This window comes from Poecilia mexicana, unplaced genomic scaffold (assembly GCF_051168715.1).
Source record: "Poecilia mexicana isolate PSO_F unplaced genomic scaffold, ASM5116871v1 scaffold_15, whole genome shotgun sequence".
NCBI classification, from domain to species: domain Eukaryota; kingdom Metazoa; phylum Chordata; class Actinopteri; order Cyprinodontiformes; family Poeciliidae; genus Poecilia; species Poecilia mexicana.
The window spans coordinates 21,977,861-21,993,607 of NW_028263384.1; the positions used below are offsets into that span (position 1 = coordinate 21,977,861).

General features: G+C 40.4%; 2 protein-coding genes across 2 annotated transcripts; both read left to right on the forward strand.

The window, feature by feature from the left end:
- Positions 1 to 5,577: 5,577 nt before the first annotated feature.
- Positions 5,578 to 8,992, forward strand: LOC148155355 (uncharacterized). Its single transcript, XM_088013456.1, has 5 exons — positions 5,578 to 5,757; positions 5,936 to 6,120; positions 6,210 to 6,521; positions 6,698 to 6,793; positions 8,848 to 8,992. The coding sequence occupies exons 1-5, from the start codon at positions 5,578 to 5,580 to the stop codon at positions 8,990 to 8,992; spliced, it is 918 nt and encodes a 305-aa protein (XP_087869582.1).
- Positions 8,993 to 11,235: 2,243 nt separating this feature from the next.
- LOC148155356 (uncharacterized) lies at positions 11,236 to 15,747 on the forward strand. Its single transcript, XM_088013457.1, has 4 exons — positions 11,236 to 11,310; positions 11,489 to 11,673; positions 11,759 to 12,223; positions 14,800 to 15,747. Exons 1-4 carry the CDS (start codon positions 11,236 to 11,238, stop codon positions 14,882 to 14,884), a joined length of 810 nt encoding a protein of 269 aa, XP_087869583.1. The 3' UTR covers positions 14,885 to 15,747.

Below are 15,747 nucleotides of genomic sequence, written 5' to 3' on the forward strand. Positions count from 1 at the left end.
TAGCTCCTAGGATCATTGGGACACTCAAACCCCTCCACCACGATAAGGTGGCAGCCCCAGGAGAGGAATAATAATAATAATAATAATAATAATAATAATAATAGAGATAATAGAGATGTTATAGGCCTGAGCTCACAGTGATTGATCAATAACACCTTCTGTGATGGTCTTGCTATGGTGTGTTGTACCAAAACTATCAGCAAAACTTCTTTCACACGAGTCATCAGTGTTGTGGTACTCGAAGTTGGTCTTGGTCTTAAGACCGGTCTTAAGACCATTTTTTTGATGGTCTCGGTCTCGTCTCGGACTCGACCGCATTTGGTCTCGGTCTTGTCTCGGTCTCGGGTGCTGAGGACTCGGCATTTTATTTCAAGACCAGTCAAGACCGCAACTGTGAAAATATCACTAAATGTACAGCATACTGTCCAGTTTATTTGTTAACATCTTTGTTTTCAGTGGATGCAAAACGCACCGATTAAAATCCAAGCAACTACGTGTTTCTGTTACTCCCCCCACCCTCCCCACCTTTCACTCGCACGCGGCGCTCCAGGACATGCGCAGTGGTTTTCTCTCAGCGGCAGAAAATGTTTGTCTAATCGTCAGTAATATAATAGCGCTGCATAAATCATAAGAAATCCGATGGCCACAGCTATCTCAGCAGCGCTTCGCTTTCACAGACGGTGGGGACAACGTCTAACTTTTTTCGTCACTTAGAAAAGTAGCTCAAAGAAGGTAAGATCCGTTAACGTGATGTTATCAAAGCTAGCTGTACAGAGACACATAAGCATTGTGATGAAAAATGTTATCACTCACTGTGCTGAATTATTGTGCGGAGATGTTGACTGACTTGTCGCATATATGGGACAACGCTATGTCCAAAAGTCTGCAATATAGTGAGGTGACATTCAGAAACAGTCGATTCTTCTCCACGGCTCTTTACTTATTAGATAGGACTGGAGTGTCACTCACGGAGAGCCGTTGTTCTATCAGATAGCCATACGCTGTCAAGATAGCATACATGCAGTAAGCATTAAGAAATCCAACCATCAGAGGAGTTGTCAGTTCACCATACGCAGCAAGTTATGATGAACATAAGTCATTAAATTGTTTTCAATGATAACTATATAGATATACATGTGTTGTCATGGTTTCAAAGTGTATTTAAAGCAGGGTCTGGCTGCAGCTGGAGTCAGCTACAACACACGCTCATGTAAAACTCACTTAACCGCTAAGTCAGGATGCCATACAACTGTTAATAACAAAGTGTATGACGATCTATGTCATGATTCTATGTTGTTGATTAAATAAAATCTTATGGTAATGACGTGTCTGACAGATATAGCCGGTGTTCTATCACATAGCCATACGCTGTCAAAATAGCATACATGCAGTGAGTACCATGCCAGCGCATGCGCATTAAGTCCGACCGTCAGTGTAGTTGTCAGTATACACAACAAGTTATGATGAAAATAAGTAATTAAATTGTTTATAATATGACATAATATGATAACTAGATAGATATACATGCATTGTCATGGTTTCAAAGTGTGTTTAAAGCAGGTCTGGCTGCAGCTGGATGCCATACAACTGTTAATAACCAAGTGTATGATGATCTACGTCGTGATTCTATGTTGCTGATTAAATAAAATCATATGGTAATGACAGCGTATGCATGTCTGAGCTAAGGTATGACTATCTGACAACGTATGCTGATCTGACAGAACACCGGTTCTTTGTTCTTGTAATGCTCTGTGTGCACTGCATCATTATTTTATTTAATTATGTACGTTGATATTTAATTTTACAAATAACTAAAACAAGAACGAAAGAGCACGCAGAGCATGCACATTGCTCTTTGATTGTTTTTGTTCAAAGTGGCAGCTGTAATGTCTGCCATGGTGTCAGACTACCTGGCTTCATGTACTGGGATAGAGAGTGAAAACAGTCACGATGAGCGCCTTCTGTTTGGTTACTTCTTGCTTGTTGCTCCTTGGTCAGTGTTCATGTTTGAGTGTTATTTACCGTCAGGGCATTGCCTCAATTGCTATGTTTAATGGTGCAGAGAGTGGTGGTTTCTTACATGAGCAATATGGGCAAATGCCCAGGGCGTTATGTTTTTAGGATGGCACGAGACCATCACACTTTTTAGCACATAAATTGAATATTTAATATTGGTAAAATGTATTAAGTATTTAATATCTAGGTGTTTTATGGTAATATGGATCTTTCAGATTATTTTGAGAAGCAATTTTGATCATATTTTACATTTTATTGTGTCATGTAGCGCGGGCCGCTGGTCTTGGTCTTGACTCGGTCTCGACTTGCCTCGGTCTTGGTCTTGACTTGGTCTCGGACCCCAAAAGTCTTGGTCTTGTCTCGGTCTCGATACACTCTGGTCTTGGTCTTGTCTTGGTCTCGGGTTAGGTGGTCTTGAACACAACACTGCGAGTCACAATTAATTGGTTATTGCTTTCAGTGATTCTTGAATAGGAACAAAACAGGTCCTATGGATAAAGCACCATATTTGAATAAAATATACACAAAATATATTCTTTTCAAATATCTGACTAAACTAACCTGGGTCATGTGAGGACAACAATGTATATTTTCCAGGTGTTTGCTGAATATTTTTTCATTTTAAGCATTGTAGTCGGTGGATGATACCTGTAAAAGCACTTGTCCAGAAGAATTGAATACATTATAATAGTTTAAAACAATTAAAGGGATACTAAGGTAATATATTATGACAATTAAGTCTAAGTATCAAATAAATAATTATAAAAGTATCGAAAAATCGAATCAAAATTATGTATTTTCCATATCCATTGAAATTTGTCCCTAGTTTTTGTCAACACCGTCAGACATAAAACAAATGTAAAAAAAAATAAATAAATAAAAAATCAGGCATTATTGGGGGGCACCAGAACTTCTGAGGACCCCATGACCTCTTCCTTTCTCTTCCTTTGCTAGGAGGGCTAGTTAGCTCTGGTTAGCTTAAGTTATTCTTTAGTTTTTTCTTCTGTTTTATCCCTAAGTTGCTTGTCATAACCATGATGTGTCAACACCATAACTGACCATTTACAAAACTTTGATTACATTTTGTGAAATAGAAGCTTAATTTTGGTTTACTGTAAAGATTTCATGGACCTGATGAGCTACAATATAGCCTCCTTCAGAATAACATCATATAAATTGAGGTAGTTTGGCATTTTGCCAACTCCGTCAGAGTTTTTGTGACTCTAAGAGAAATTGTTAACAAATCTCACTTAGAAGTGGAATTAATTCATTTTAATGTACTGTATTAAAACTGTTTAATCCACTATTAACATGTGGTAACCAGTTTTTCCGAGCCACCTTTAAACGCAACATGAGCGCTGCGACACACAGGAGACCTGCTGCTGCTGCTGTGCGGAGCTACGCAGGTGTGTTAGGATCATGGCAGCAAACGAGCAAAACGCAAAGAACTTTGCAAAGTTTTTTTCAGTAAAGCTGCTGGATGCAGGTAATGTTAGCTAAAAGATGACTAGGTAGCTAATATCAATACATCACCTTAAGCTTAACAAGTAGCCTGTAGGCTATTGATGTTGTTGTCTATGTCCAACTACAATACATTCGTTTTGCCCCCCCAAAAAGTAAAGTTAGAGACAGGGAATCACTAAGAATCCTCTTCCTCTCCCCACACGCTCGCCCCCCTCCCCCCAACACACACATCGTTCAACCAGAGAGCTATTTGTAAGCCATAGGGGGGAGACAGGAGAAAAAGTTTGGGAACCACTGGTCTAAACTATGGTTCCCGGATCATTGGTGGTCCTCTGGTGCCCTCTAGTGGTCCCAGTGGTACTTCATGTAAAGGACCGGTCATTTGCTGTGACGTGAGTTTGAAGTGAGATGCGCACAGTTAGTGAAATTACTATGTTTTAAAACTGTAATGCATAAGTGACTTAAGACCGGGTCACTCTAAAAAATAAAAAAAAAATAAAAAAACTGGTGTAAAGAAAACAACAGGAGTACTTAGATGACCAGAAGAAGTTATGTCGGCAGGAATACATTTCAGTTTCTCAAATACCACTACAGTACACAGTGTTCTTAAAAATAATTCTAATATATATAAAAAGTATAACATTGTAGACGGTGGACTATATTTCTGACTAGATGCATCATGTTGTGAGTGCATTGATGACTTAACAAGATATTTGATTCTTTTGAATGGCTTTATGTTCAAGTCTCAGTAAGAACTGTTCTTTGTTTTGTTTTTTACAATTTTTCTTGCTATGAATGCTCTGCATGTCAACTGTTATTGTTAATTTTATTCAATTTAAAATTATTCCGTGAATAAATACAAAGATAGATACAATAGACATGGATGAATCATTATCATATGGTCAAAAGAGGATTTTTGTTTCCGGCTGAAGCAACTCAAGTCTATTTTCTTTGTTATTTTTCTATATTACAAATAACATAAACATGTCATTAACACATACAAAACTTGTAGTAAAGAACAACTTATTCTGTAATTTCCATGTAATTTCCACATCAATGGAAAGCTTAGAATCGAGGCGTTCAACATCTGTAAATAGCTCAAAATTCTCTGAGTTTTGTTCATGGTTTTGTTTTGGCCATTCATGTTAATAAAACATCACCACCTTTAGGATGAACACAGAACACAATAAGACCTTTTCATTTAGGTTTTATATATTAAACCTATGTAGTCGCTGCCCGCCGTGCGGTGTACAAGCATGTGACGCATTAATAAGGCTTCGTAATAACATGGACGCATACCGAGTTTTCATTTCGACTCTGTTGGACAGCACGGACTTCAAACTTTATAAAAGTGGTGTTTTTATATTGGTTTTGTGGTTATTTACTTCAAAATAAAGCCAGAAATAAGATCGATCATTTCCGCCTTATTTTGTGGGGTCTAAATGTACCACATTTCGAAACGACCAATAAAAATGTGTTGACAGTCTGTTGCTAGGTAGAACGGAGACTCGCGGAAAGAGACGAGGGGGGGGGATTTGGATACGGCAAGAGACTAGGGCACAGTGATGCTGTGGATTTTACTAAGAGTGTTTCGATGGGTTTTTTAGACGATAAGTGTGTTAGTTAGAGTTCGTGGTGTGTGCAGGGTTAGTAGTAGTTTTGCTAGCTATCGCTACATGGCTTTATAGCGAGCGCTGACGCACAGAGAAGAGAGACTGCGCGCCGGGATGGCCATTTAGACTTCGTCTTAAGATGTTTTATTGTGGAGGCATTCTTACTGTTTCACTGTTTTTCTGAGACTGTTATAATTTTGACAGAAACACATTTAATAGACTATATTTTATGTGTTGCCAAATTAATTTTACAATTTAATGGCAATTCACCCACTTAACTTAAAATGTTTACAACTTATTTAGTTTGACATTTAATTAAATGTATGCAAAGTTGAAATCACTCAATAGTTAAAACTTACTTATTTAGATTATAAATATAACATTTATAACATTTATAAATGTTATAAATTTATAACAATAACATTTATTATCATTTCTGTTTACAGTTACTCCTGTCATCAAATTTCTGGTTCAGCACTGAAGGATGGAAAAGTTTAACTTTAATACGTCTGGAGAAAACAGTTTAAATTACAGCAACATGAGCCTTGAATGGGATTTCAGCGACCTGATTTTGGCTGGACAAATCATAAAGTGGGCAAATTGGATCACCATTGCCATTGGACTTCCTTTAGTTCTTATAGTGATAATTGCAATTATTTTCCAGGTGAGTAAATATACGTGTAACCTATTTATTTACAATGGATGAGCTATTTGACTAAGTTCCTGTTCAGGTTTAAGTTAATCTTGTCCTAAATCACTGGAATGTGAAGAACAGGCAACAATTTACATGTCAAAAATTTTATTGTGTCATTAATAATTATTCTCTGTTTTCTTTCTCTCAGGTGAAAAAGGGTCAAGATGCTCCAGTTTATGTCATCAACCTTCTTGTCTCTGATCTCATTCAGTTCTGCTGCAGAATTCCAGTAGATCTATATAATCCTAGTCAATCCACTATCATTTGCACCTACATTTTATTTTATGCTTTTATTGTCAGTGTTGGGTTCATGGTTTGTATCTCCTGTGAAAGGTGTGTTTCCATTTTTACTCCTCTACTGTCTCATATAATCACATCAGTCTGTTCTTAATAACACTAAACATCTCCATCTGTTATTACAGGTATCTGGTCGTTGCCAAGCCACTGTGGTACAGATTCAGGAGAAACATCAAGACATATGTGGTGGTCTGCATTGGGGTCTGGATACTTCCTGGTGTTTTTGTGTTACTTGGTTTTCTGATCTATAACGTGTCGATTAGCTTCATTTCCCTCATAGTTTTTCTCCTCCTGCCTTTTCCCTTGTTGATCTTCTTCCTGGTTGGGACTATCAAAGCTCTCTCTGGAGCTCTCAGTGTCCCAGCAGATGAAAAACGACGAATAGCAGCCATTCAGGTTGTGGTGCTGATTAATTACACTCTGCTTTATCTGCCTGTATGTGAATGGAAATGAGACGGTAAGAAAATGGATGGATGGATGTTAGGTAGACCATGTATCTGCATTGCTCTGCTCTTGTGGATGCAAAGTGCTGACCTCTGCATCTAAATTTAATTCATCACATTTCCTGATACCTGGAGGTAAATGCATAATATGACACAAAACAATGTATGTCAATAAATTATTTTGCATTGTTTGTTTTTTATATAAAACTCAACATTTTAATATTTTATGCATGCTCTTTTACAAAAGCAGACATCAATACTTTATTGTAATATTTTAATCCAACTTAATATTTTTTATTTAACAAAAGTAAATGAACAGAAAAAAAAAAAAAAACATGGATTACAAAAAAAACACGTACAAAAAACCGAACCGTTGTACGTGGGATTTCTATCGGCTAATGTGTCTCTCAGGTTTTGAAAATGGTCCGACAATCGGCCGACAACTCGTGTCTTGTACGCTGGACATTACACAAAGGAAATGAGGAAGGGAGGGTCAGTGGAGAGCACCGGAGCTGAGCCTTTTTTCATTCAGTGTCATCAATAGAAAGAAAAACAGGAAGGAAGAGACGATAAAGCCGATAATTAAAATGAGGTCGATGGTTTAATTTATTGTGCGATTAATTTATTTATCGTTTATCGCGACAGGCCTTCTGAGAGGTTTAGGTTCATATCTGTGTTGATGCAAAATAGCATCTACAATAATAAGTTTGCTGTAGCTTTTTGATTTTGGGCTTGATAAGCAACAGAGACAGATATTTATTTATTCATTTATTTATTTGTTCTGTTTGCAAATATCAACTAAAAACAAAATGTAAACAATCAGCCACTGAAAAATAATCAGCAACTTTACACTTTTTTTCAGATTTTTTTTAGTTCATTTTTGTTAATGTTTAGTCATTACATTTAATTTACTTTCTATCTTCAGAGAGTATCTCTTAATATGAACCTTATGTTCAAGTGTCAGATCTCCATTTTCTTCCATCATGTCTCTCTAAATCTATGGTTGTCTAAACTGTGGTCTCTGGACCACTGGTGGTCCTCTGGTGCCCTCTAGAGGTCCCAGAGGTACTTCATGTAAAGGACCTGTGATTTCCTGTGAAGTGAGCTTGAAGTGAGATGCGCACAGTTAGTGAAATTATTATGTTTAAAAATTTTATGGATATGTGACTTAAGACCGGGTCACTCTAAAAAAAAAAAAAAAAACCTGGTGTAAAGAAAACACCAGGAGTTCTTATATGATCAGAGGAAGTTTTGTCTGCAGGAATATATTTCAGTTTCTCAGGGTGAGTTGCAGAACATATTTAAGAATACCACTACAGTACATAGTGTTCTAGAAACTCTTTTAATATATATGTATTTCTGACTAGATGCATCATGTTGTGAGTGCATTGATGAGTTAATAATTGATTTGATTCTTTTGAATGGCTCTATGTTCAAGTCTCAATAAAACCTGTTCTTTGTTTTGTTTTTTTTTTACAATTTTTCTTGCTATGAATGTTCTGCATATGTCAACTGTTATTGTTAATTTTATGCAATTTTAAATTATTCAGTGAATAAATACGAAAATATATACAATAGATAGACATGGATGAATCATTATCATATGGTCAGTAGAGGATTTTTGTTTCCTGCTGAAGCAACTCAAGTCTATTTTCTTTATTTTTCTATATTACAAATAGCATAAAAATGTTATTAACACATACAAAACTTGTAGTAAAGAACAACTTATTTTGTAATTTCCATGTGTTTCATATCAATGGAAAGCTTAGAATCGAGACGTTCAACATCTGTAAATAGCTTAAAATTATCTGAGTTTTGTTCATGGTTTTGTTTTGGCCATTCATGTTAATAAAACATCACCACCTTTAGGATGAACACAGAACACAATAAGACATTTTCATTTAGGTTTTATATATTAAGATGTTTTATTGTGGAGGCATTATTATTGTTTCACTGTTTTTCTGAGACTGTTATAAGTTTGACAGAAACACATTTAATAGACTATATTTTATGTGTTGCCAAATGAATTAAAAAATTTAATGGCAGTTCAACCACTTAAGTTAAAATGTTTACAACTTTAAGAAACTTAGTTTGACATTTAAAAGTATGCAAAGTTTAAATCACTCAATAGTTAAAACTTATTTAGACCATAAACATATGTTGTGTCTCTACCAAGGGTCCTGCTGATGACAGGATGCAGTTCATAAGCTCCATTCCATCTGACCTTGTCAGAAAGTAAAGAGCGTTTTGAACAGCTCTGTTGGCTTTAGCTGTGTGAGCGTTAACATTTCTCTGGGTCTGATGTCTGCTACCTGTGCAGACTGCTGGCTCTCAGTATCCTGCACCGCTCCAAACGGAGCCATGCCTTGAATGACACACAGATGATGTTTGATGCTGATGGCATCTTGAGCAACATTGAGACAAAGTGGCCTTGCTCTGTCCATGACCCTCATGTGGACAGATGAGCTTAATTTCACTGTTGAAATAAGTAAGAGAATGAAATATGAGAGCATGCACCAAGTCATTAGTACACTGTAGTGCAAAATCTTCTAATATTTAATATAGTTATGTTTGTCTACATTAAATAGACAAACATTTAATATATGCAACCTTGTTTTGTTACACTTCATGACAACAGTCAAACATTCATAAAGACTCCTTCATGTTCATAACAGGTGTTATATCATATTTATGACAGTGTCCTGTCAGTCTTATGGACACCCTGTCAAATAAAGTGTTACCATCGTTTCCTTCTTGCTGGTTAAGGAAATGGACCTATCACATCATCTGTGCACCCATTTCCTTTAGTAAAGTCAGATGTGATTGGTCAGACACCGTAACATAAGTATTTATAGAGAACGCTCAGGCTGCAGCCTGTTAAGGTGAGAAGGATAACTGGCTAAAAACAGGAACCATTTCAGGACCTTTAGACTTTGAAAGGTAAATATAATTTTATTTGAATGTACAGAAATGAACAAAATACATCCAATATAATTGTCATGCTGGGAGGTAATTTTTTGACCCACATGCAGAAACAAGAGAACCGAGTATCAGTAAAAGATGTTTAATGAAAAAAAAAAACAAAACAATAAAGCTTCGGCAGGGTTCAAGGAACTCGGCAACAGGAACGGGCTGGAAGAGAGGATGAGTGATGAGCAAGGGTCTGTGGGATGCTTGGGTTCTGAACGAGCGGGACCGATCTTACTGTCAGGCGGCAGGTAAGCGGGGGTGGATACTGGTATTTCCTGGGGGGTCGTCTTGGGTGTGGGAAGCTGCTGCGGGCCAGCCGGCGTAGGGGGAAACCAGCAGAGGGCGGACAGCTGCGGACCTCAGCTTAGCGGGGCAGATCGAGGTGGGCAACCGGCGAAGGGTAAGAGGGTCAGGTACAGCCAGGAACTCTAAGCCTCGGAGGTTGACCCAGGACGTCTCGAGGAGGTTGTCATTACTGGTTAACAATCTGGCATCGATGTGTTGGTTGGCTCCCCTCTTAAGCCTCTTCGGAGATGAGAAAATCTCCGACAGGTGTGCGGATCCCAGCGTCCCTGTCACGCCCACCAGAGATCATCCACCAGGCGGCCCCTGGTGGAAGGAGCGAGAAGCAGCAGGAAAAGCACCCGAGCACCCAGGATCACCACAATAATATGTTTTGGAAAATATATTCCATCTGTTTAATTTAATGTTACTGATGAAAAATAATAGAAATAATGTTTATGCTACCTGCCAATAGTTTCATGTAGACAGTCTGTAGTTTTGCTGCTGGAGGACAAACTGATCATTTTATCTCTCTCTCTGTTGGTCTGAGTTGCCTTCCTAGAAAACAGCATCAGCTGAGATAATATTAACCATAATTCATATTTCTCTCTCTTCTGCTGGGAACTTTTTACTTTTCATTAACATAGAAAGTAATCCTACATCAGGTCTTCTGTTTCTATGTTGCATATCTGTTCTGGTTTCACAAACCCCCACTCTGTGGCAGATCACCACTTGAACTGAGCCAGGTTCTGGTTCTGGTTCTGGTTCATGTTCTTGTTCTGGTTCAGGTTCTGGTTCAGGTTCTGGTTCTGGTTTCCTTTTTACTGACTGAGGAACCTTCCTGCAATGGTTCCTGGGTAAAAAACAACTTTTACCCCCAAACCTGATGCATCAGCTTACATGGACGAAATAAAGAATCATTCAAATTATATAAATATATAAACTACTGTCTCACTCTAAAATTGAAATTGTCCTAATTAGATGTTTGTTAATGCAGGATTGTTCATAAGTGAACCTGAACAGAAACATTTCTGTGAGTCGATACAGAGAAGTAGATCTGTTAAACACTGGATGGCCGTGTTTGGTTTTCTCAGGGTGAAAATATGAATATTTACAGTTTGGACCCAGTTAAAGAAAACCTGAAGAACAATATATAAACTCTGATAAATGAGAAATTTGTCCACTTTTACCAATATAATTTTATATTATTTGGATTTTGATAGTAAATGTCAGGATTTACAGTTTAAACTTGAACAGCATTTAAATATTATTTACACATTTATTATCATTTCTTTTTACAGTTACTCCTGTCATCAAATTTCTGGTTCAGTACTGAAGGATTGAAAAGTTTAACTTTAATACGTCTGGAGAAAACAGTTTAAATTACAGCAACATGAACCTGAACTCCAGTAACATTAATAACCGGATGGACCCGAGTTTTTTTTTACAAATCATAATGTGGATGAATTGGATCACCATTGCCATTGGACTTCCTTTAGTTCTTATAGTGATAATTGCAATTATTTCCCAGGTGAGTAAATATAAGTGTAACCTATTTATTTACAATGGATGAGCTATTTGACTAAGTTCCTGTTCAGGTTTAAATTAATCTTGTCCTAAATCACTGGAATATGAAGAACAGGCAACAATTTACATGTTAAGCATTTTATTGTGTCATTAATATTTATTCTCTGTTTTCTTTCTCTCAGGTGAAAAAGGGTCAAGATGCTCCAGTTTATGTCATCAACCTTCTTGTCTCTGATCTCATTCAGTTCTGCTGCAGAATTCCAATAAGTCTACTTAATTTTAATCAGTCCATTATCATTGGCTTTATCATTTTATCTCATGCTGTAATGGTCAGCGTCGGATTCATGTTGTGTGTCTCCTGTGAAAGGTGTGTTTCCATGTTTACTCCTCTACTGTCTCATATAATCATATCAATCTGTTCAGAGACTAAACATCTCCATCTGTTATTACAGGTATCTGGTCGTTGCCAAGCCACTGTGGTACAGATTCAGGAGAAACATCAAGACATATGTGGTGGTCTGCATTGGGGTCTGGATACTTCCTGGTGTTTTTGTGTTACTTGGTTATCTGATCTATAACGTGTCGATTAGCTTCATTTCCCTCATAGTTTTTCTCCTCCTGCCTTTTCCCTTGTTGATCTTCTTCCTGGTTGGGACTATCAAAGCTCTCTCTGGAGCTCTCAGTGTCCCAGCAGATGAAAAACGTCGAATAGCAGCCATTCAGGTTGTGGTGCTGATTAATTACGCTCTGCTTTATCTGCCATTCATTATTTTGCTTCTACCACAAGTATTGAAAACTAATCTTGGCATTTTTTCTGTTGTTGTACCTTCTCTTTGTATTTTTCTTAGTCCTCTTGCAGACACAACTCTGTATTTGTTAAGTCGGAAAAGCATCATGGATAAATTTCTGGCTTCAATCTGTTTGTCATGAAATGTGTGGTTGGTGGTGGTGAGGAGAGACGCCGAGACCCAGGTTATGGTGATGATGATGTTTAATGATGAAAATAAAGCACACAGTCCAAGGCAGGCAGCACGGCAGGAACAAGCACGCAGCTAATAGCCGGTAGCAACTGACTCACAGGACTATACGGGAGCTAGCACTAACCAGGACTTATCAGTACAACTGGCGAGTAGACAAACGACAATAGACAAACACAACCAGGACTTAACAGTTCTACTGGCGTGACGAACTACGACATAGACAAGGACCCGACGAAGAACACAGACAACAGGTGGGTATAAATACACACGGGGTAATTAAGGGAATGAGACACACCTGGGGAGCAATCAACGGGGAGGACAGGACAGAGACTCACAGGGAAACGGGACTGAACACAGAAAACTCAAATATAAACACACAAAAACACGGATCTTGACAGTACCCCCCCCTCAAGGGCGGATACCAGACGCCCACAAAAACAGAAAAGTCCAAAAACACAAAACAACCCAACAGGGTGGGTGGAGGGGCGACGGAAGGAGGGCAAGAGTCCATAGAAAAAACAGTCCAACAACAAACTACCCAACAGGGTGGGCGGAGAAGGCAACGACGGCAGGAGGGCCAGAGTCCAGAAAAAACAGTCCAAAACAAAGAAAACAACCCACCAGGGTGGGCGGGGAGGCGGGTCCGGCGGGCGTCGCCGGCGCAGGAACCGGAGTCCCGGAGGCGGGTCCGGCGGTCTCTTCCGCCGGCGCAGGAAGCAGAGACGTGGAGGCGGGTCCGGCGGTCTCTTCCGCCGGCGCAGGAAGCAGAGACGTGGAGGCGGATCCGACGGGCGGCGTCTCCGGCGCAGAAAGCCGAGACGTGGCGGCGGATCCGGCGGGCGGCGTCTCCGGCGCAGAAAGCCGAGACGTGGAGGCGGATCCGGCGGGCGGCGTCTCCGGCGCAGAAAGCCGAGACGTGGAGGCGGATCCGCCGGGCCGGCAGGAAGGCCGGCTGGGGTCTCGGGCGGAGCAGACTCAGGAAACTCGGGCGGAGCAGACTCAGGAAACTCGGGCGGAGCAGACTCAGGAAACTCGGGCGGAGCAGACTCAGGAAACTCGGGCGGAGCAGACTCAGGAAACTCGGGCGGAGCAGACTCAGGAAACTCGGGCGGAGCAGACCCAGGAAACTCGGGCGGAGCAGACCCAGGAAACTCGGGCGGAGCAGACCCAGGAAACTCGGGCGGAGCAGACCCAGGAAACTCGGGCGGAGCAGACTCAGGAAACTCGGGCGGAGCAGACTCAGGAAACTCGGGCGGAGCAGACTCAGGAAACTCGGGCGGAGCAGACTCAGGAAACTCGGGCGGAGCAGACTCAGGAAACTCGGGCGGAGCAGACTCGGGGAGCTCTGGCTCGGGGGAAGGCTGCGCTCCGGCAGCAGGCTCGGGGAGCTCTGGCTCGGGGGAAGGCTGGGCTCCGGCAGCAGGCTCGGGGAGCTCTGGCTCGGGGGAAGGCTGGGCTCCGGCAGCAGGCTCGGGGAGCTCTGGCGGCTGCGCTCCAGCAGCAGACTCGGGGAGCTCGGGCGGCTGCGCTCCAGCAGCAGACTCGGGGAGCTCGGGCGGCTGCGCTCCAGCAGCAGACTCGGGGAGCTCGGGCGGCTGCGCTCCAGCAGCAGACTCGGGGAGCTCGGGCGGCTGCGCTCCGGCAGCAGACTCGGGGGACTTTGGAGCAGCCCACGCCACTAATCGTGCCGCCTGCCGCCCGGGCGCCAGCCTGGCTGCTTGGAACCCCATCACCATGGGGACTGTTGTGGCTGGAGACGGGCAGACGGAGGTGGCGGCTGGAGACGGGCAGACGGAGGTGGCGGCTGGAGACGGGCAGACGGAGGTGGCGAACGGTGTGGTGAATACTTGCTTGGCGAGGAATTCCTGGTGTAGTTCCTGGACTAGGTCCAGCATGAATGGGTCATTATGAAACATTTTGAACAGCTGATGAAAATCCTCCTGGTACTCAATATTGTAAATGTCCGGGGATTTGAGGAATGGGTATACGGGTGGAGCTGTGGTGGTGGTTGCTGGGTCCATGCTGAAAGCGTTCCTCACCGGTCTGGTCGGGTCCTTCTGTCATGAAATGTGTGGTTGGTGGTGGTGAGGAGAGACGCCGAGACCCAGGTTATGGTGATGATGATGTTTAATGATGAAAATAAAGCACACAGTCCAAGGCAGGCAGCACGGCAGGAACAAGCACGCAGCTAATAGCCGGTAGCAACTGACTCACAGGACTATACGGGAGCTAGCACTAACCAGGACTTATCAGTACAACTGGCGAGTAGACAAACGACAATAGACAAACACAACCAGGACTTAACAGTTCTACTGGCGTGACGAACTACGACATAGACAAGGACCCGACGAAGAACACAGACAACAGGTGGGTATAAATACACACGGGGTAATTAAGGGAATGAGACACACCTGGGGAGCAATCAACGGGGAGGACAGGACAGAGACTCACAGGGAAACGGGACTGAACACAGAAAACTCAAATATAAACACACAAAAACACGGATCTTGACACTGTTCTTGTAAAACTTCTTCCAATCTGGAAATGAGCAGCACAGATCATGACAGCAGAACTGGTACAAATACTGAGACTGTTTAGGTTTTAATGTTTGTTATGGTGCAAAAGAGCCTCAACAATAATCAGTTTGTTGTAGCTGCTTTTTGGATCGACTAGCAAAAGGGACACATTTTTTTTAAATGGTTCATAAAAATATCTTTATTGGCAAAATAATTTCTAAAAATTAAATATAAGAAATCACTGATTTGTTAAGTGAGCACTTTGAGCATTTTTTTTGTTTCTCTTTAGTTGTTATTTTTTCATTTACCTTTATATCTTCAGAAAGTCGTCCTTATTGTTTTTTCCTTTTTGCTGATCTTGTTACAAGTTATTTACTGTCATATTTTCCCTGTAACTGTTTCAATTTCATGGTGGATCTGTTGATTGTATGAAAACTATGATGGCTTACAGGAATGGAAAGTGTTGCTACATTATTATAATTATGTCTGAAATCATAATTTCTGCTTTAATCACCTGCATTTAATCGTGGATGTATTTTTTTCATGTGTTTTTCATGTTTGTTTTTTTTAAGATTAAGCAAACATACAGTTATATGTACATTACTAAACATATATCAGATTTACTTTTTCACATGAAGTTAGTTAAATCATTCATTTAAAAACTGATTCAGCAACAAAGTTTAATGATCTGAAACATTTAGATGCTAAAAAAGCAAAAGTGTCTTTAAGGGTTAAATACTTATTCTTTACCCATGAAATGAGTTGAACAGAATTTGAACTTTAAACACATTTTCTTTTTCAGGTAATATTTTCAGAAACCGCTGGTGGTGTTGTTCTTTCTGTCGTAATCATATTCCGGTGCTTTTTATAAATTTCCTCAGAACAGAGGCAGATAGTTTGTATCAGACTGAAATGTTTAAAGTTAAAATAAAAGATTGTATGTTT

Bases quoted from the DNA above. Each gene is read 5' to 3' on its own strand.
- LOC148155356 (XM_088013457.1), top strand. From the start codon at position 11,236: ATGTGGATGAATTGGATCACCATTGCCATTGGACTTCCTTTAGTTCTT. The intron at 11,311-11,488 runs GTGAGTAAATAT...TCTTTCTCTCAG, and splicing joins TAATTGCAATTATTTCCCAG to GTGAAAAAGGGTCAAGATGC. The intron at 11,674-11,758 runs GTGTGTTTCCAT...CTGTTATTACAG, and splicing joins TTGTGTGTCTCCTGTGAAAG to GTATCTGGTCGTTGCCAAGC.
- LOC148155355 (XM_088013456.1), top strand. From the start codon at position 5,578: ATGGAAAAGTTTAACTTTAATACGTCTGGAGAAAACAGTTTAAATTAC. The intron at 5,758-5,935 runs GTGAGTAAATAT...TCTTTCTCTCAG, and splicing joins TAATTGCAATTATTTTCCAG to GTGAAAAAGGGTCAAGATGC. The intron at 6,121-6,209 runs GTGTGTTTCCAT...CTGTTATTACAG, and splicing joins GTTTGTATCTCCTGTGAAAG to GTATCTGGTCGTTGCCAAGC.